The sequence below is a fragment of the Lontra canadensis genome, unplaced genomic scaffold, assembly GCF_010015895.1.
Source record: "Lontra canadensis isolate GAN:19392208 unplaced genomic scaffold, GSC_riverotter_1.0 scaffold170, whole genome shotgun sequence".
NCBI lineage: Eukaryota > Metazoa > Chordata > Mammalia > Carnivora > Mustelidae > Lontra > Lontra canadensis.
The window spans coordinates 1,015,243-1,034,497 of NW_022631164.1; the positions used below are offsets into that span (position 1 = coordinate 1,015,243).

A 19,255-nucleotide genomic window follows, 5' to 3' on the forward strand; every position below is an offset into this window, starting at 1 on the left:
CTATGCCAGCAGAGAAAGATGGATGGCGGCCATAAGGGAAGGACACAGCTGCGGTCTGTCTGATTGTCCCTCCCATGGCCACACCAAACTGGGCGGGGCCCTTGGGGCTGGCTGGTCACCTTACATGACCTGGGCTGGCAGGTAGGAGCCCCCGGACCCCTGAGCCCGCATCACCTGGTGTCCTGGTTGGAGTCCTGGGCCAGCCTCACCAGGTTGTGCACCAGCATCTCTGTGCTGTCCCTGGTGCCGGAGAGAAGCTTCTCAGCGCCTATCTGCTCCAGGACGGTTGAGAGGTGCTCAGCAGTGCATTTCCGGACTAAGGGGTTTCGGTGGCTGAAAAAAAAAAATACAATCCCAGTCAAGGGACTGGCTCAGACCAGGAATCGTGGACCTACAATTGTGCCTCCATGCTCCATGCCATGATGGGCTCCAAAATCTCTCATGGGGCCACAGGGGATCTTCTAAGAAAGAGCAGTCATGTCCTAATCACAGAACCCAGGATGACAATGTAAGGATGGGAGAAGGAAGAAGGAGCTCCTACAGCCTCGTGGTGCTCGGCACACACACAGGTGCTCACCACCTCTGGGCCTTCCTGAGCCTGTGTTTGCCTTCCCCAACTTTTCTCCACCCAGAAAGATCCTATCCAACCCCCATCTCCTTCTCTGCCCTCCCCAGCCCCCTCGGCAGAATGTTACTTGGGGCTAGTGCTGTCCTGGTCCCCTGAGAAGTACAGGTGTGCCCCTGGGGCTCCCCGGCAGGCAAGGAGCTCCTGGAGAGCTGGCACCAAGATTCCTTCCCTACCCCGTGGAATCCTGTGCCCTGTGGGTGCCAGGCACAAGCCCACACTTAGTGGGAGCTAACTGCGTTTGTTGAAGTGAACTGAGACGGGAAGGAGAGACAGGGGATCCATGGGTGATATGGTAACCCTAACAGGAAGAACCTGAAATCTTACAAGAGAAACCCATCAGAATGTCACTTGTTTCTTTTTCACCCCTTTCAACAGTTCATTAGACACCTGACCCTGCTTCTTGCAACAATGATCAGTTGCCTCAGCTTGTAATGAGCATAGCCTCAGAGCCAGGCGCCCGGCCAAACACCCCCATCTGCCAGCTGTTCGACCCCACATGCCACTGTTAGTGTCATTTTTGCAGGTGAGGAAGCTGAGTAAAGGGAGGAATCCAGAAAAAAAGTACAGTTAATTTCTCCCCAGTTAGTGGCAGCCACAGTCAACGGTCCATAAATGTTACAGTAAAAGCAGGCACAGCTCTTAGTGCCCTTTCATGAAGCAATTCATTTACTCCTCACACTTGGAGGAGGAATGCACCCCTATCATTCCCATTTTACAGATGATGAAACTGAGTCCAGAGTTCAGTAACAATCCAGGATGTGAACCCAGGCCACGTGACTCCAGAGCCCCTCACCCTTCCCACTGGGCTGCAGGGCAGCTAGAGAAGTCTGGCCAGCTGCTGTCACGTGCCCTGGGGTCTTTCCCAGAAGCCTCCTGCATCTGTATCACGACTGCCTCTGGGGTGTGGTGGTGTGGCCCCGTGGGATAAAGGCTTTGGGAAATGGTTTTGGTTTTCCTTTAGTTTGGGTTTTTCAACAAGGTGAAAGCAAATCTGGCTGCAGAAAGGTTCCCTCAGTAGGCCAGCACCTTCCTCCTCCCCAGAAAAAGGCCAAGAGGTGTGAGCTAGAGCGAGATTGTGGGCCTTGCTCTGCTCACAACCTTGATTTCATCAGAAAGAACGCCCGTCGCCTGAGAGAGGCACATGGGCCGCAGGTGGGCTCTCAGCCCCGTCTCGAGGGATGTCACCACGGACGCTCTGAACTCCCCAGCCTTGAACAGAACACAGCGCTCTCCCCTTGCAGCTGAGGCTTAGGGCTGCCCCGAGCTCGACTCCTTATCCCCAACCCGGCTTAAGAAAGGTGGGAGAGAAGCACACCAGGAAGCAGGGGTTTTCCTCCCCGCCAGCCACATGTGTGAGGACCCGCCCCATTTGCCTGCTCCTCTCCCAGCCCCAGACCTCTCCTCATGCCTTACCTTCCCAACCCACCCCTCTGACAACAAGCCACCACATACTAGATGCCTGCAGAGGTAAGGGCCACCAGAGAGCGGGCGGGGGTCACGTTCTCCACCATGGCCCCCAGGGAGCGGTTGGCAGCTCTCTGAATGAACTCGCTGGTGTTCCCCATCTTCTGAAGCAGGCAACGAGCGATCTCTTCAGCCTCCTGGTCCATGTTCTTCTTCAAGGCCCGGAAGAGGGCCCCTAGGGTGCTGATGGCCAGGCGGGACACTTTGGAACGGAGGTTGGTGACCTAGGAAAGAGATGGGACAGGGAGCATCCAGGACTGCTGGACCTTGCCAAGGGCTCCAGAACATCTAAGAAAGGACCACATCCCCAAGGTCTCCTGCCGCCGCCGCCCTCCCTGCAGGCCAAGGCCTCGCCGGACTGGAAACAAAGTCATGCAGTAGCTCTGGACAAAATAGTCCCGTTTTTTTAAAAATGCTATTGTCATCACCAGAGTTATTAATTCTACCTGAAATTTAAAATTTGAACATCTGAAATCTGTGCAACATTTTGTCTTCAAAGTATTTTTACAAATAATGTTGGATTTAGTCTTCACAAGCCGCCCCGCGCTCAACCTCATCCCCACCCCTGGAACAATATTCCCAAGAAGGGGCCTGGCCTCCACGTGTGGGAAAATGCATCTCAGTGCCTCTCTGGCTGGTCTAGGTCCCCCGCCCCAGCCCCAGGGGAGAAAATCCTTGGGAAATGTTACAACTTCCTTGAAGCTAGAGATCTAGCCCCAAACATTGCAGCCCCTCTCGTCCGGCATCTGAGTGCAGAGGACAGCACAGGGCTGGGACAAACAGGCTTACAGGACTCTGGCTGTTTCAATGCCCAGAGATTAGAAACAAGGAAACCCCAAGCCCCAGTTTTCCAATCTGAGACATGGGCGGCTACCTCCCACGTCCATGGCTAAGGGCTAAGATATAAGCAGGGGATACCACGTTCTCAGGAGCCATGGCCCCTCCGTGACTGCCGTGTGAACCACACTGAGCAGTGGCACCTGGGAAGGGGGGACTGCCTGCCCTGCAGGGTGGGGACAGCACACAGGACACAGGCTGTCTAGGTGGACTCACCTCTCCAGTCACAGCCAAGGACACGTCGTGTAGCCTCCCAGCAAGGACGTCTGAATGACAGAGCGCCAGGCGCTGGACACTCAGCAGGCCCTTCTCCTTCGTCTGCCTGAGAAGCGAGTTCCAGGCCCGTCACTGGCAGCTGCAGAGGGAGGAGCCCCGCTCCCTGTGCAGACCAGGGGTGCCCCTGCCACCCCTCCCCTGCCACAGGGGAGGCAGGCAGCTGGGGTCAGGAGAAGGGGTCCCCTCACCAGTCGCTGCTCTCCAGGCACTGGAGAGCATCCATCAGCCCCAGCTCAGGGTTCGAGAAAGGCCTCAACTCCTTAAAGGTTCTAGGATCCAACTTTTCCTCTTCTTCCCACTCAGGAGACCCCAAGGTAAGCACCGCAGGTAATGAGTTGGCTGCCCTCACAGAAAAGAAAAGAAACACGGCATGTTTCAGCAGGAAGACTCAGGCCTGGCCTGACACGAGGTGTGCTCAGAGAAGGGACTGGCTGGGGCTGAGAGGGCAGGGTCTGTGCGTCCCCTGCTGCAGAGCCGCAGACACCTTCGAAAGTTCTAGCTCTTTTTGGCCTTTTCCACCCAGCCCTGCCATCCTGATGGTTCTAAACAAGCCCACCTGTGATACGCTGCTTGAGGCCACGTGACAAAGCCCACCATGCCCTATCTGTGGTTGGGTGAGGCTTGTCAGTCTGCAAGGAGGGAACCCCTCTTCACACTGGTGGTGTCCTAACCTCATCCCCACCCAGGAGCCTGTGTTACCGGCTTCTTCTCCTTCCTCCCCACTCTCTATCCTTTGTGAAGTCGCCCACGGGCAAGGCAGGGAAGTGGCCCAAAGGAAGAAGAGGGGGCAGCGAAACCTCGAAAGAGACAACGCGGCTAAGGGGGGGTGCTGTGTGGTCAAGATGTGGCAGGGACTGCCAACAAGCAGGGATGCTGTTTAAAACTCAGGTCATGCTTTCTAGGCTCCCCTTCTATGGGGACAGGTGCTAGAATCATAAAATCCTAGTGGAACAGGAAGGGAGTTTAGCCATCTATCTGCTCCAGTGCCCAAAACACATCATCAAGGCCTCTGAGGCACAGCGGGGTGGGGGTCCCCACCCACAGCCCCTCAGCATCTCCATCACCAGAGCCATGACAACAGGGTCTCCTCTGAACCCAGAGCTATCACTGCCACACCTCGCTTCCTGGCTACTTCTCTTCTCCACCAGCATGAAGGTCCAGGCAGCCCACACAGCAGGTCCTAGGCAGGGCAATCCTTTACTTAAAGCCAAGACCGAACACCTCATTCCCGGATTCTCTTCTCAGCTTTGCCATTGGACAAGAGTCATTAGCCACAATCTTAGGCCCCATGGGCCAACATCACCTTAAGTAAATTCAGGTGACTTTGGGTCTCTGGGTCTCAGTTCTGTTGACTCTAAAATGAGTGGGGTAGATTATACAGACCATTATCTCCTGAGTAGCCACCATTCAATCACCACTTTCACGACCTCTTGCCATGTCTCTTAATTACCTGTAATTTTATTTAATGGCATTTTTCTTCAAGCCAATCCACTTTTCAAAGACTTAAATAAGTTTATCGTAAAGGGATATCTATGTCACTACCATGACTGGCAAACAAATATTATTTGTCAAAGGACAGGATATTTGCAATAGAAGTAAAAGGACTTTATAAACTCCAGTGATCAAATTGTAACCAGCTTCGGATGACTCAAGCTGGAAGGAAGATCTCTTTGTTTAAAAAGCAGATTTCCAAGCCTGAGAGGGCTGCTCACGACTGACACTGAATTCAGACTTTCTACTTGACAGAATCAAAGGGACAGAAAGAGAACGGAAAAGAAGGATGAGTCAGTATTATTTCTGGCACTAAAATGATGTTCTGTTCTCTCACTATAGTCCCACCACGGCCCACGCTTAAAGAAACTCTGAGTCAGACTGGTTGTTTTCAAATGTCCTTTAGTAGCAAAATCTTTCACAACTGAAAGGTCAGGTGGGTGCCCAATATATTAAAAAATGAGGCAAAATCGAAGCTTCTCTGGTAGAATGGGGTCAGAGCCTCTTTGTGCCTTGGCACCATCCCACAGAAATTTTGGATCCTGGGATCCCCAGCGGGAATCAGCCCTATCCAACCCTGGCATTTCACGAGGCAAACTTCAGGAGCCCAAGGTCTTCCCGGACCCCTCTCTTCCTCTTTCCGATGTTTCCAGCCACTTTCGGGAATGCTTCTCCCCGTCATCTCTGGTCCTGGTGCACTAGTGAGGCCTCTAGGACATGTCCTGGGCTGGGCACACCTGCTCTTCTACCAGTAATTCCAGTTGCAATTCCCCAGACCCCCAGTCTGGCCCACTGATACTTTTGACTCCCACACTATCCCTAGTTCTCTGGCAGGGTGATCACACCTCAGGCTGCCGTCTACTCTAACACAGGTAATGGGAAAAAGTAGAGTGGCCCAGGTCACCTTTCCATACTTCAAAGCATCCCAAGGCTGCACAGCGAGACGGACACATGTCCCCCAGCCAGTCAGCTGGGCCCTACCTGAAGCATGGCGGGCAAAGCTGGGCTCCCGCTTGCTGACAGGGATGCTGGGCAGCGAGGCCCGGTTGGCCCGCTTCCTCAGGATACCACCAATGTTTCTGCGTGGGCTGCTCAGCCCCGTGGGCACAGATATGGTCCCACTGCCCCGGAGGGGAAGGAGGCCTGTGGAGACAGAGGAAGTCCTAGAACGGCGCTGGTCCTGCCTGTCCTTGGCCCCAGTCCTCCTCTGGATGTGGGCCCATTAGTGGCTCCCAGTCCACTGTCCAGATGGGTAGCATCAGGAGCTGTGGCTAACCCCTCTCTCATCTAGGGGTTGGCCAAGACATCGCCCCAGCCTGAGGGGATCCTGCCCCTGGGTGCCCAGGTACCTTCCTTCATCAGGACTCTGCGGGAGGCCAGGCTCTGGGAAGCAAGCTCCCTCCTCCTCTCCAGCTCCTCTGCCCTCTGGAGCACCTCCATCTCCTTCATCTGCCTCAGCCGCATCTTCTCCTGGGCAGACTTGGAGATGGTCACCTGGATCTGGCAGAAGGTCAAGGCAAACTCTGTTACCTTGAGGACCCACCGGTGTCTTCTGTACCTGCATTTATTCAATCAGGAGTGTGAGTGGCTCCTACGTGCCATTGCTCTTCTGGGAGTGAACAAAATGACCAAGAACTTGCTCCCAGAAGACTGCCACGGAGCAGGGAGACAGCAAACAGAGCAATTTCTAATGTCAGGCAGTATGTACCAGAAGGAAAGGAGGGACAGAGGGTGACCGGGGCTTCCATTTTAGGTAGGAAGGCCCAGAGGGACTCCCAGAGGAGGGGAAATTGAAGCAGAGACATGGATGGAATAAGGGAGCAGAAGCCATGCAGATTTCTAGAGGAGATGGGTGCTGAGCAGAGGAAAGAGAATGCAAAGGTCCTGAGGCTGGAGGGTGCTGGGTATGGTTGGGGGTGGTGAGGACACTGGCCGGAGCACCCCAAGTCAGAGGATGGGAGGACACGGGGTCAGAGGTGGCAGGGGTGGGCAGAGTCATCGTGCACTGGGCCCCGCGGCCCATGGTGAGGGGTCAGACATGTCCTCTAAAGAACACAGAAAACCACTGATGTTCTGAACACAGGAGTGACCTGATTGGACTTTCACTGGGAGACAAGGGGTCCCTCCAAGTGTTGTTGTTTTATAACTTTATATTTGGGAATAATTTAAGACTCACAAAAAGTTGCAAAACAGAGCCAAGAGTCTCCATGTGGTGGGGCTTGCACTAGCGTAGCGAGAATGAGGATGACAGAAAGGCCTGATTGTGGACAGGTCCCAGAAGTAGAGCTCACCGCTTTTGCTGATATATGAGGTGTGGGGCAACAGAGAAAGAGGAGGCAAGGTCGGGCCCAAGGTTTTTGGCCAGAGTAGCTGGAAGGCTGGAGTGGCCTTTTCTTGCTATTTACTGGGGAAAGAGTTTTTGGGGGTAAAGTTTCAATAGCTGAGTTTTGGATGAGCTAAGTTTGAAATACAATTAGATACCTAAATGGAAATGCAGAGTATCAGTTAATACCTACTTAGTTACAAAATCTGAATGCTCCCGGAGGTCAGGGGAAGGTCAGGGCCAGAGAGGGACATTTGGGAGTCCTCAGAATACAGATGTCACTCAAGGCCATGGACCAGAACAGGTCACAGGGGGTCAGATAAATAGGTAAGAGGCCAGAGATCCGAGCTCTGGGGCCTCCAGCGTGTAGAGGGCAAGAAGATGAGGAGTCAGCTAAGAGGACTGGGAAGGAACAAAATCCGATAGGGGTGAAAAACTAGGAAGGAAGCCATCCCCTCGCCTCCTTCCCAAGGTGGGGACTTCAAGAAGAATGAAACAGCAAAGCTGCTGATGGGGGTGGCAGTTAGAAGAGGGCTGAGCTGTGCTGCTCATGGGAAGCTGGAGGTCATCGGTGGCCTTGACATGGGCAGTTTCCATGAGGGCAGTGGGACCCAAACCTGACTGCAGTGGACTCAGGACAGAATGGGTGGAGACAAAGCAGTCGTTCTGTTTTTTTAGACAAAAGAAATCACAGCTAAGTTGCTGATGGGAATGGTCTGATTCCAGGAAGGATATTGCTGATGCAAGAATGGTTAGAAATGCTGGGGGCCGGGGTGTGGCTGGACGAAGCCAGAAGAACAGGACATGGGTAGTGAGCGAAGGGGGGCTTCAAAGCGAGATGCCAGTGGGGGAGAAGTTATCACAAGGTCCTCGGTCTGACCAAGGTGGGCTGGGAAGTGGGGTAGCCTCCCAGCCCTTAATTGTTCTTCCTTCGTTCCAGGCTCTGATGCCCTGGCTGGAGTAGGAGGGCTGTGATGCCCGGACCTCATCGTCACCGTCCCTGGACCCTAACACAGCACAGGCACCCAGCAGCCCTTCCAGGCATGTTTCCTGTACGCTTCCATCTCCGCTTCAGAGACTGAGCCCGGAGCTCCCACAGCAGTGACTCTTCAAGTGTTAGTAAACACATCCAGACCAGGGAAGAGAATCATCTGGACCAAGGTCACCTTAGAAGCGCAAGGTGTCTGCCAGCCTGTCAAGCAGAGCCTTTGGCTGATCTGCCCGAGTCAGCTGCCTCTCAGTTTCTATCTTGGGTGCTGGTTCAAATTACTGGGCTTGGTTCACCTAAGCTCCTCTCCACTCTCCACATCCTCCTTCCTTCCAAACCTCGGGTGACCTCCTTGTGCCCTCCCTTCCTCCCTCAGCTCCCCTCTATACTCCCCTTCCCCTAGCCCCCACCCCCATCCTTCTCTTCCTCTCTCTTTTTTCTCTTCCTTTCCTCGATCCTCACCCCCAAACCATCTTCAGGTTCCAGTCTTAAGCACCGGGGAGCTGACTCTTTCTTGTCTTCCTCAAACTGGCCCCACATTTATAAATTTCATCAAACAGGTTTGTGCTCAGCCAGTGGTCCAGTCTGACCCCCACTTTCTCCTCCCCTCACTTTCCAGGTACCTTGATACTGCCCTCCTTCTGGTCCTCGTCTTGGAGCGAGGGGTGGGCTTCTTTGGCCTGGCCGAAGGAGAAGGCTGTCAGTGTAGGAGCGGACTGAGATGAAGGCAGGGGGTGCTTCACAGGGGCGGTAGACCTGTCTCTGACAGGCAGGGCTGAAGGTCTTGGCTCTGAGGAGTCAAGAACAAGAATGGAGCTGAGGACACCCAGCACTCTGAAGCAGCTCTCACCCTTCTGGGCTGCCCCTGGGGCTCTGTGACCCTGCGGCTGGTGTAACATTTTACTACTAAGCCTGCCATCCTCTGCTGTTCTGCCCAGTGCGTGCTTGGTGGCAGAAGTCTACAGAACAACACTGCTGGGCATAGAGCGGGCTGCGCGAGGACCAGCGTTCTCTTCTTCTCATGTGTGCACCCATCCATCCACCCATATACCCATTCGTTCAACAATTACTGCACACCTTATCGTAAGATAGGGAAGGGAGGAGACTGGGCAAGAAACAGGGGGTGGGCTGTTACCTAGAAGTTTAAGATAGCTCCTGAGGATGTCAGTCTGTCTTACCTGAGAGGCGTGCACCTCAGGAAGAGAGAAAATAAACCAAGCCCCATCATCACACAGTATGGAAGGACCAGAGAACTAATCAATGCTGGTCCCATCCCCTCGTTTTACTGATAGAGAAGACCCAGCAACCTTCACACGCTCTTGTAACTGGTACAGTATTCATTTCCAAGTGACATAAAATCAATAGTATCTCTTAGTCACTCTAGATTTTCCTAATCAATAGACTTCAAAAGCAGCTTCTCTTATTATGGAGGCAGGAAAGGGGTAGATCAGCTTTCTTTCAATGAAAAAAGTGTTAACTGGGTTCTCCTGTTCACAGTGTTTGGAGCACACTGCTCTTGGGTGAACCTGCAAATAAGGGGTCCGCTGGAATGGGGGTCAACCTCTGGGGCTGCGTGAGGTTGGAAGGGACACCTCGAATCTGGGACTTCCAGGAGGGCTCCCAGGTTACTCTGACCTCTGCCCAGCCCATGCCTTCTGCCAAGGATCCCTCTGCTTCGATCGCTGGAGAAAGATGGAGGGCCAAGATAGAGGAGGGGTAAAGGCCTCGTTTGCTCAAAAATAAGGGGGCAGGGCAGAGGACACAGGTGCTCAGGTGCCAGCTAATGAGGACAAGGACTGCAGGAATGCCACAAGACTGAGGAAGCCCCCAGCTTCAGAAAATACCACGTGAGCTCCTTCTGTGTGGTAGGCGTGTTACACGTACTGGGCCATGTTATCCCCAGTTAATGGCTGGAAGATCAGAGAGCCCTTTAAGGACTTCACTATTGTGCATCCCCTCTCCTCACCCCCAACTCCATGAGACATCCTGGAAAGCCTTGTCTGAGCAGCCTGGCCCCTGCCCCCAAGCCCCCAGGGACCTGGTTCTCAAGCAGCATGATGAGATGCAAACAAGGTGATGCAAACAAGGGAACAGTTACAAACTGGGGTCTCTTGGCACACTCAGGGGTAGCCGTTAGGGACACTGTGGTTGTCAGCATGGGTCACACCAGACCGCCCGAGGTCACCCCACTGCAGCCCAGCCAGACAGCAGCAGGGGAAGCGGCCGCCCCCGAGGTTTCTATGCCAGGCCTGCCTCTTGAGCTCAGCTCAAGTGCTGAGCCTGGGGCTTCCTGGGCCACCGCCTCCCCCTCACCAACCAGCCCACTTGCTAAGCCAGAGGGACCTGCTGGAAAGCTGGACTGGGCGTGGGCCCCCGCCTGCCGGTCTGCACGGCCACTGAGGTATCCTCCTCCCCAGCCTTGGGGTGCTCCATCCAGATCCCCTCACCCAACCCAGGGCTCAGCTTCCCTCCTCCCCACAGTTAGGTCGTCAGGCCCCTCTCGCAGCTGGGTTACCGGGAGGCTCCGTGTGCCGGGACACCTCCGCACGCCTGGCCCAGAGCAGGGGCCGCTGCCCTCCGAGGTGGCAGGGTCCATGGCCTCAGCTTCCCCATCCGTGAAATGAGGAGCTCAGGTCCGAGGGTGCTCACACCTACTCCAACCCTAGTTCTGATCCCCTACCCAGTCCAGGAAGAAAGCAAGTGGGGGTGCTTGTGGGGAGTACGTACCCAGAGATTCAGGGGTCTTCTCCCGAGGCCCACTCTCCCGAGCCAATCTTAAAAGAATGGAGGAGAGAAAAGAACCATGAGAGATGGCAAGTAGGAAGCACTTCATCGAGGAGCAGGGGGGTTCCTGGATGGGACAACAGGCGAGATAGGGGCAATCACGGAGGGGCTGTGGGCGGCTCTGTAAGGAGGCTCTCAGCTCGGAGCTCAAAGCTGCAGGAGATGCAGCTCCATCTGCAAAGTCAAGGGCAGGCTGACAGGAGACCAGACCAGACCAGGCTGGGTCCAGACACACACCACACGTCACTGTCTCTGCCCTGCTCAGGGGTCCGTAGCTTCTCCCCGCCATTCCTGCAGGAGTCTCTGCCCCAGCGTGCACAGCCTTCTCTGGTCACTGAAGTGGCCTTTCTAATGCAGATCTGATGGCACTTCCACGCCAAAGGCCTTCAGTGGCACCTGGCTAGTTCAGGATAAAGATCACGGTTCTCAGTTTAGCCCACGGGGCCATGCAGTCCTACTAACCTCGCCTACCTGTCTCACACCAAAACCAGTGCACACCCCTTATAGCTCCGGGAATGCCTCCTGTCTCTCCCTCCTCATTTCCCAGACTCTCCCTCAGCCTTCAAAACTTGGTTCCGGTCTCACCTCCTCCAAGAAGGCTTCCCAGCCTGATTGAGATCATTTCCCAGCAGGCTCCCCAGAATGATGGGGAGCCTCCTATCTTAGCACTTACCTCACTGGACTTCAGACCAATGGTTTACTAATAAATCTCTCTCATGAGCTCCTAGGACACAGAGACTGTCTTGTTTGGCTTTGTTTCTAAGGAAACTGGCACGTAGCAGGTGCTTAATAGCTCTTGAGTAAGTAAATGGACTCGTGGACGGATGGGTGAATAGTGAAGGGATGAAAGAAATGCTGACGGAGGCTCCTTCCCACCTCCGTGCTAGCCTCCCTGAGTTAATGGAGAGGAATCGTGTCACAACAAGTTGACAAACGGGGAGGTATTTATTGTGTGACTAAACCACACCAGGTACAAGCTTGGCACCGTGGGAGCCACAGAGATTTCGAGGCATGGGCTCTGCCCTGCAGGGCTCGCAGTCGAAGAACAGATGGGGCTTTAAATAAAAGTGTGGTCAGGCGGTCTGTGGGCTAGATGCTGTGTAGACAGCACAAAGGAGGCTCTTCCGGAATCGCCTCCCCAGGGAGGGCAGGGACTGTGTGCAACTGGGGCTTGAGGAACAGTAGGAGCTGAATGGGGGCCCCGGGTTGAAGGCTGGTGTTGGGGCTATGCAGATGGGGCAGGGAGGTTCTGGAGGTGCTGCTCCCGAGGGTAGCACAGGAGGTGTGCGGGGTGGCGGGCCAGGGATGGGCCCTGAATGTCAGACCGGCGAGACTCGTCTTTAAGCTGCTGACACAGGGTGTCAGAAAATGTGGATCGCATGGAGGAGAGGTACACAGGGCAGCGCACAAGAAGGGAAAATGAGAACGCAGAGCCCACACGGCAAGGTGCCGGGCTAGGAGCTGTCGGGGTGCTCAAGAGGGAGCCTGTGAGTGGAAACGGAGAAGGCAGGGGCAAGAGAGGGGTGGCAGCCTTTGTATTTTCTCTTGCTTACGGAAAACCTGATGGGATGTGGCAGTCTGCTGGGCCATGGGGCCACGGGAGCAAGAGCAGAAGACGATGCTGAGATTGGAAGATGGAAGAGAATGCACACACCGTGGGGGGCGTCGGGGGATTGTGGGAAGGAGGCGGTTTGGGGAAACGTGAGGTGGCCCATAGGTGTGGCCGTGATGGTGGCACAGCATCGCTGTCTCCTTCTGACCCCAGATCCACATCGGCCATGAGGACACTGAAGAGGTCCACCAGTGGGATGGACACGTGGAGCCTGACCCTAGGGAGACCTCGGGCCAAAGCAGGGGATGAGGGGATGAGGAAGACACCCATTGTCGGAAGCTACCGGCACAGACAAGACTCCCCCGGGGAGAACACGGAGCGGGCACAGAAGGCTGGGACCAAACCGCAGGAACAGCCACATCTAAGAGATGGATGAAGGAGGGCACGGGGGGCACTGTCTAGAAGGTTCTGCCACCGAAGGTCAAGAAGCAGGTTTCAAGTCAGGAGGGAAGGAAGGAGAAGGCGACAAGCACGTCAACACCTCACAGGATGTGAAGTCAAGCGCAACGAGGGTGGAGTGAAGGCCGCTGGTCTGGGGCTGGAGAATTCCCCCAGCCACCAGGACCACCTCTGAAGGGAGGAAGGGCCCAATATAAGGAAGCAGAGGCCAATGGAGCGGCCACTCAGATCCAGGCCCAGGTCCACGCCCTGCAGGTCTGGGAAGGAGGTAGACATGTGTACAAATAGGGGGGAAGGTAGCATGGGAGATGGAGAGGTGAGGAAGCATGAGAGAAATGGGAGAATTCAGTCCAGCAGGCCCCCAAGGATTGGAGAAGTGAGGCCTCTCTCATCCTCCCTCTGTCTGTCTGTCTCTGTGTCTGCGTCTCTGTCTCTCTCTCACACACATACGCACACACACACACATTCCAGCATCAGTTTGGACTGACCGTGGGGGTGTTCTGGGCCATCTGAAGAGATCTGTCTTCCTTACATGCCATAAATCAAGATTCATTACAGCACGGCAACCCTCTACCCCCATGGTTCGTAAACATCTTTAAGTATGAAAGCCCCTTATTATGCCCAAAACTTTTGTGGACCACTCCCTCCCACTTCCATACCTGTACCTGCTAATGCTCGTATTTTTAGTATCTATTAATTAAGAAAATACATAATAACAAAGAGCTAGCCTGAACAGAGCTCCTATTTTATTCATCACTGAGACAACCACAGACATCCGCAAACTGGTGGACTCCGGAGGCCGAGACACTGTCTTCTGAGCCCAGACACCCAGCCCGCTGGGCTCAAGGATCAGCCCCGTGCGGTCCCCAGGCCTGTGGCCCATGGGTGAGCCAGGCTCTCCATGTGCCCGGCCCCCCAGAGCTCCGCCCTGACACGGAGGCTCAGCTAGATGGAGAGGGGGCTGCTTACCGTGCGCGGGGGGCCCTCAGGCCCGTGAGGAGACCCTGGCCTGGAGGCAAGTGGCTGGGCAGGGAGCCAGGAGTACAGGAGGAGGCCCCAGCGGACACAGCGGCCTTCGGGATGGGCGGGATCACAACGCCCCCCAGAGACTTGTGCATCTTCTCATCATTGCAATGCAAGTATTGTCTGGAGATCTGCACCTGGGAGTGGAGGTTGCGGGGGAAGTTCTGGAGGCCCACGTCCCTGGGCCCTTACACAGGGTGGTCCCTTTTATCAGGAGCCACTGGGGTGGCAGGCAGTGCTGGGAAGTGTCCTCTGGTTTTTCTTCTCAGCCACACCACCCTGGAACCCGCCCCCCCCACCCCACGAAAGCTCATCGTTTCCTTCCCACTCCAAGACAGAAGACCTGCAGCAGGCGGGGTGGGGGAGGGGAGAGGCTCGTCCCTACTCATTTTTGTTATTATTATTTGTTTTTCTATTCTTCTCATTTCAGAAACTTCTACAGATCAGAGCTGAAAGCAATCTTCAAAAACATCTGGTCTAATACCTTCTTTTTATAGATGTGCAAACTAGGCCCAGAGAGGAGGGGGACTGGCCCAAGGTCACACAGCCAGCGAGGGGCAGAGTGCAAACTCAGATCTCCTGAGTTTTAGCCCAGTCAGCTTTCCCTTCTGTCACACTCCCTTGCCTATAATGGGGAGGGTCAGAAGCATGAGGAGTTCCAGAACATTTAGACCAGAGAAGGCCTAGGGAACCCCCAAGTGTGGGACTGGTGGTCACACAGCTGTGCTCAGCCCCTCTGGGGCAGCCTGCCAGAGCTCCCAGGCCATCTGCCAAGGTTTTGGGTGCTGTGGGAAAGATGCTCCCCTCCGTGGCCCCCTTATCCCTGAGGGCAGCTGCTCACACACTTTGGGAGAAGCTCCAGGCTCAGGAACCAGGGTAGGAAGAAATGGAAACAAAGAGGGACCCCTGGTTGGCTCCATTGGTTAAACACCTGCCTTCAGCTCAGGTCATGCTCCCCAGGTCCTGGGTTCAAGCCCTGGGTAGGGCTCCCTGCTCAGCGGGGAGTCTGCTTCTCCCTCTTCCTCTGCCCCTCCCCCAGCTCATGCACTCACGTGCATGCACTCGCTCTCTCTCTCTAATAAATAAATAAAATCTTTACAAAAAAAAAAAGAGTGGAAACAAAGATAAGACAGAAAGGCACAACACAGAACAAACCACCTTACCTCCTGGGCACCAGGTCTCAGCTCCTGGGGACCCTGACTGCTCCCAGGTGGGTCCAGGCCCTTTTCCTTGGCTCCGCTAGCCTCAGGGGTGGTGGGGATGCTCTGGATGGGAGGCATTGGCCTGGGCACCCTCAGCAGCCTCTGAGAGGTGGCCCGGGGGATGGTGCTCCTCAGAGGAACCCCTTTGGGGCCTCCCACAGGATCCAGGGAGGCTGTGTAGGGGGGTGGGGTGAGGAATAAGTTAGTCCCAGGAGTACGGGGAAGGGGGCAATTCAGAAACTGGCAACAGGGCCATAGGTTCCAGGGGAGGCTGGGACTGCGAGAACAGAAAGAGATCCACCACCACCCCCGGGCCCCAACCCCACCACTAGGCTGAGCAGCAGACAGCGCCAAGGACCCGTTCCCATTCCTATAAAATTTGGCAAAAAGGGCCAATCAAAGTCATCTATTTAAAAGTCAGAGGCAGGCTGGGCAGGAAGGACACCAGTCCTAGAGTAGGAGTCAGGACAGTGGGTCCTGGCTAGAAGCTGTGGGACCTTGAGCAAGTCTTTGAATCCACACTTGCTCTTCTGTAAAATGAATGTAATTATGTCATGGGGTTTTTCCAAAGATCGGTGACTTACGTAAAATGCCAAGAAAGTACTGGGCACATGGCAGGTGCCCATAAATTATTTCTGTTCCCTCTTCCTTTCCAGCTAATGATACAGGGGTACTGCTCTTTCGGCACAGGGGACACCCTGACCTAGTCTAAAAGCAGACCACGACACATGGAGCTCTGTCTGCACCCAACAGGCATTCGGTGCCCCCTGCCCACGCCCTCTGGAATAGTGCCATGCGCCCTGCCATCCCCACAGTAAAGAGCTCAGGATTATCTTTGCAATGATTGGTGGCAGTGAAAAAAAACTTAGACTTAGGCCTTTCTGTTCCAGCTACACCTAAGTGGTCGCATGAAAACCACCAAGTCAGGACGCCTGTGTGGCTCAGTGGGTTAAAGCCTCTGCCTTCAGCTCAGGTCAGGTTCCCAGGGTCCTGGGATCGAGCCCCATGTTGCGCTCTCTGCTCAGCGGGGAGCCTGCTTCCCTCCCTCTCTCTCTGCCTGCCTCTTTGCCTGCTTGTGATCTCTGTCTGTCAAATAAATAAATAAAATCTTAAAAAAAAAAAAAAAACACAAAGTCCCAAATAGCTTTTCTGCTCTCCTGGTGAGCCTGGCTCCCCTTTGCCCTCTGGTCAGTCCTGTCGGGGTGTTGAGGGAAGGGAGGAAAGGAGGGGTCACAAGCCAGGTGGAGCTGTCTGGGTAGTGGCACCAAGAGGCCAACACAGCCTCCATTCAGGGTGCAGAGGGCAGCCACAGCCCTGCCCTGGGGACCAGAGATCCCCGTCCTGCCATACTTGCTGAGGGACCCGGTAAGTCAAGATCATTTCCCATCCGCACCTTGCACAGAACAACTCCTATTCCTTTTCTCCTGCACTAGAACTTTGTACAAAGAGATGACGTGTCTAGAGAAATACTTCGGACCTCTCAGGGAGGGAGTCCGTGAACTCCCTTTGGTCTAGGAACTCCAGAAGTTGTACCACTTAGAAATTCTAAGCAAGCTTCTCCAGCATGCTGACACCCTACCTACTGCCTCCATACTGTCCAGCCACAGGGGGACTCCTTACAGGGCCTCCCCGTGTCATCCTGGGCATGGTCACAGCCCCAGGGAGACCTCAGCAGGGGGAGTATCTTACTCAATGGAGAGCATGTCCCCAATGTCCCCACCCTTCCAAAGACCTCGAGCCTTCTTATTCCTGGTGTTACTCAAACATTCACTGAGCTACAGAAAGGACCCAGTTACATGATTGGTCCAGGAGAAGAGGAGAGAGAAAAGGAAATGAAAATTTATTAAGTTCTACCCACAATGCCAGGTGCTGAGAATTCTGTGCACGATATTTTCATCACACTCAGGTACACAGAAGTATAAGTATCTCCATTACACTGAGGGGAAACTGAGGTTGAGGGGGTAACTGACTTGCCCAAAGTCCCAGAGCTGGTCAGTATCAGAGCTAAGATTGGAACATGGCCTGTTTTCCCGGTTTATCCACTACTCAGATGAGAAAGAAATATAAAGTGCCGCTGTTAGGGGCGCCTGGGGGGCTCAGTCCTTAAGAGTCTGCCTTCAGCTCTATCCTGGGATCAAGCCCCACCTCCGGCTCTCCGCTTAGCAGGAAGCCTGTTTCTCCCTCTCCTACTCCCCCTGCTTGTGTTCCCCCTCTTGCTGTCTCTCTCTGTCAAATAAATAAATAAACTCTTTTTTTTTTAAATGCCCACTGTTCAATTCTTGGCTCATCTATTTAACAAGGATTTCAGGAGAATCTCCTTTGCCAGGCAACTCTGCCTCACACTGAAGCCTCCGCAGCCGCCCTCGTGGAGGTTCCGCCAAGTGCAGAATCCCCATGGAAGACAAATAATCACACAAGCAAACACACAAACGCAAACCGTGAGAAGAGCTAAAAGAGAAAACTAGAGGGTTCCATTAGAGAATGTCACCGGGATGGATGCCGACTGGGGGAGTCAAGGAGACCTCTCTGAGGAGGGCTTCTGAGCCAAGCAGGAAGGATGAGTGCTAGCCCCGTGAGGAAAGGAGGGAGGTGGGGGGACAGCCTGTCAGAGCCTGAGGCCAGACAGAGCCCACCTGCTCTAGGACTAGAGGGTCGGTGTGTCTGACAACAGAGAGCAGGGGAGAGAGTGAGCAGAGTGCAGGGGAGAGTGAGCAGAGCTGGAGGGAGAGGAGCAGAAAGCAGAGGAGAGGGTGTGGCACAGGCACATGGTGAAGGCAGCCGGCCTCACACACTGGGGACTCCGTTCAGGAGCTTACTCTAAGCACATCCCAAAACCTCAGGGTGGTTCTAAGCATGGTTAGTGGGAGCAGGAAGGAGACTATGATCTGACTGGCGATTTAGAAGGATCCCCCTGGAGAGAAGACTAGAAGGAGGAGAAGGAGGCCAGGGTGGGAATGGGGAGGTGAGCTGGAAGGCCACTGCAGAGCCCAGGCTGGAGGGGCATTCCCAGGAGGGCGGCTGACAGCGCCCTGCGTGGGGGCATCCTGAGCAGCTCCTGACCCTCAGAGCCGGGTAGTGGGGGTCCCTGGCCTCAGGGTGTGTGGGAGGTGGGTGGGCAGGGCCCAGGGCTCACCTCGGGAGGATGCTGCCAAGCCCTCCGAGAGCCTTCTTTTCTTGAGCTTGTCCTTGATCTGGGTGGTGTCCCGAGCCACACTGTTGGCCTCACCTTCCAGAGAGGAGAAGGGTGCCAGGTGGTTGGACCCCAGAGACAGGGCTGCAAGGCCCCTGGGGTGGCCATTCCTGGCCTGCCAGCCTTTCAGGGGGGCATCCAGCTTGAGGCTGCGGGGGTCCCCTTGTCCAGGCAACAGCTGCAGTGGCTTCTCTAGCAGGACACTCGGAGTTGGCCGGAGGGAGGCTGAGGGAGACAGAGGCGAAAGTGGCTAGGCACCCAGAACCCTCGGTGGCACCAGGCCCCAGCGAACTCTCCGGTGCTGCTTCCTTAGAACAGTCGGGCCTTGCCCCACGAATCCTGGTCATTCGATGTTACCATCGATCTTGGGTCAATCCATTCATTCAACAGTCTCTGGGAAGCCTGACCTTAACAAGGTGTGTCCTGAGCTACTCAAGGGAAGAAAATGGGAGTCGATATGCAGCCCTATGACAGCACAGACATGAGCCGTAAATCCTCAGGGAAGGTCTTCTGCCCAGGGACCACCATCCAGCCACCTCCAGGGTCCCAACCAATCCATTCAACATACCTGACAAGACCAAATGCAGATTGAAAAGAGAAGTTGAGGTGACTCAATCATGCTTCCACTCGGACACCAGCTTATCCAATCGCACATTCAATAAACATTCAGAGAGCATCACCTCTGTGCCCAGCACTGTCCAGGCAGTGGAGACCCAGAGATGGGTGAGACACAGTCTTTACCAAGAAAGGACTTTCAATCTACTACAGAAAAAGATTCATCTCTCAATGGGTTCATTACAAGGTCAACTGGGAGATACGCCCTGAGAGAGATGCCAACAAAATGTTTTGTGCACATAGAGGAGGAAGAGAAGGATCTGGAAGGCCTTCATGAAGTGGTGGTGTTTGAACTGGTCCTTGAAGGAGTCTAGACTGTGGGAGGGCCAGGGAAAACAAATACAGAGACCAGCTTTTAGAATCTGCCACACACACAGCGTTTTTGGAGGGCCTTGACCTAAGCCATGTGACCCACAAAGGAGG

General features: G+C 54.6%; 1 protein-coding gene across 1 annotated transcript in view; it reads right to left on the reverse strand.

Moving 5' to 3' along the window:
• Window positions 1–19,255, reverse strand: part of TOGARAM2 (TOG array regulator of axonemal microtubules 2) — a 58,900-nt gene that overhangs the window by 18,299 nt on the left and 21,346 nt on the right. Inside the window, exons 5-15 of the mRNA XM_032845855.1 lie at window positions 18,161–18,442; window positions 14,989–15,200; window positions 13,772–13,962; window positions 10,735–10,781; window positions 8,631–8,797; window positions 6,046–6,196; window positions 5,678–5,839; window positions 3,394–3,544; window positions 3,146–3,251; window positions 2,081–2,316; window positions 175–333 (exon numbers count right to left, since the gene is read on the reverse strand). Coding sequence (XP_032701746.1) covers window positions 175–333; window positions 2,081–2,316; window positions 3,146–3,251; window positions 3,394–3,544; window positions 5,678–5,839; window positions 6,046–6,196; window positions 8,631–8,797; window positions 10,735–10,781; window positions 13,772–13,962; window positions 14,989–15,200; window positions 18,161–18,442 — 1,864 coding nt within the window. The remainder of the gene's footprint in view (window positions 1–174; window positions 334–2,080; window positions 2,317–3,145; window positions 3,252–3,393; window positions 3,545–5,677; window positions 5,840–6,045; window positions 6,197–8,630; window positions 8,798–10,734; window positions 10,782–13,771; window positions 13,963–14,988; window positions 15,201–18,160; window positions 18,443–19,255) is intronic.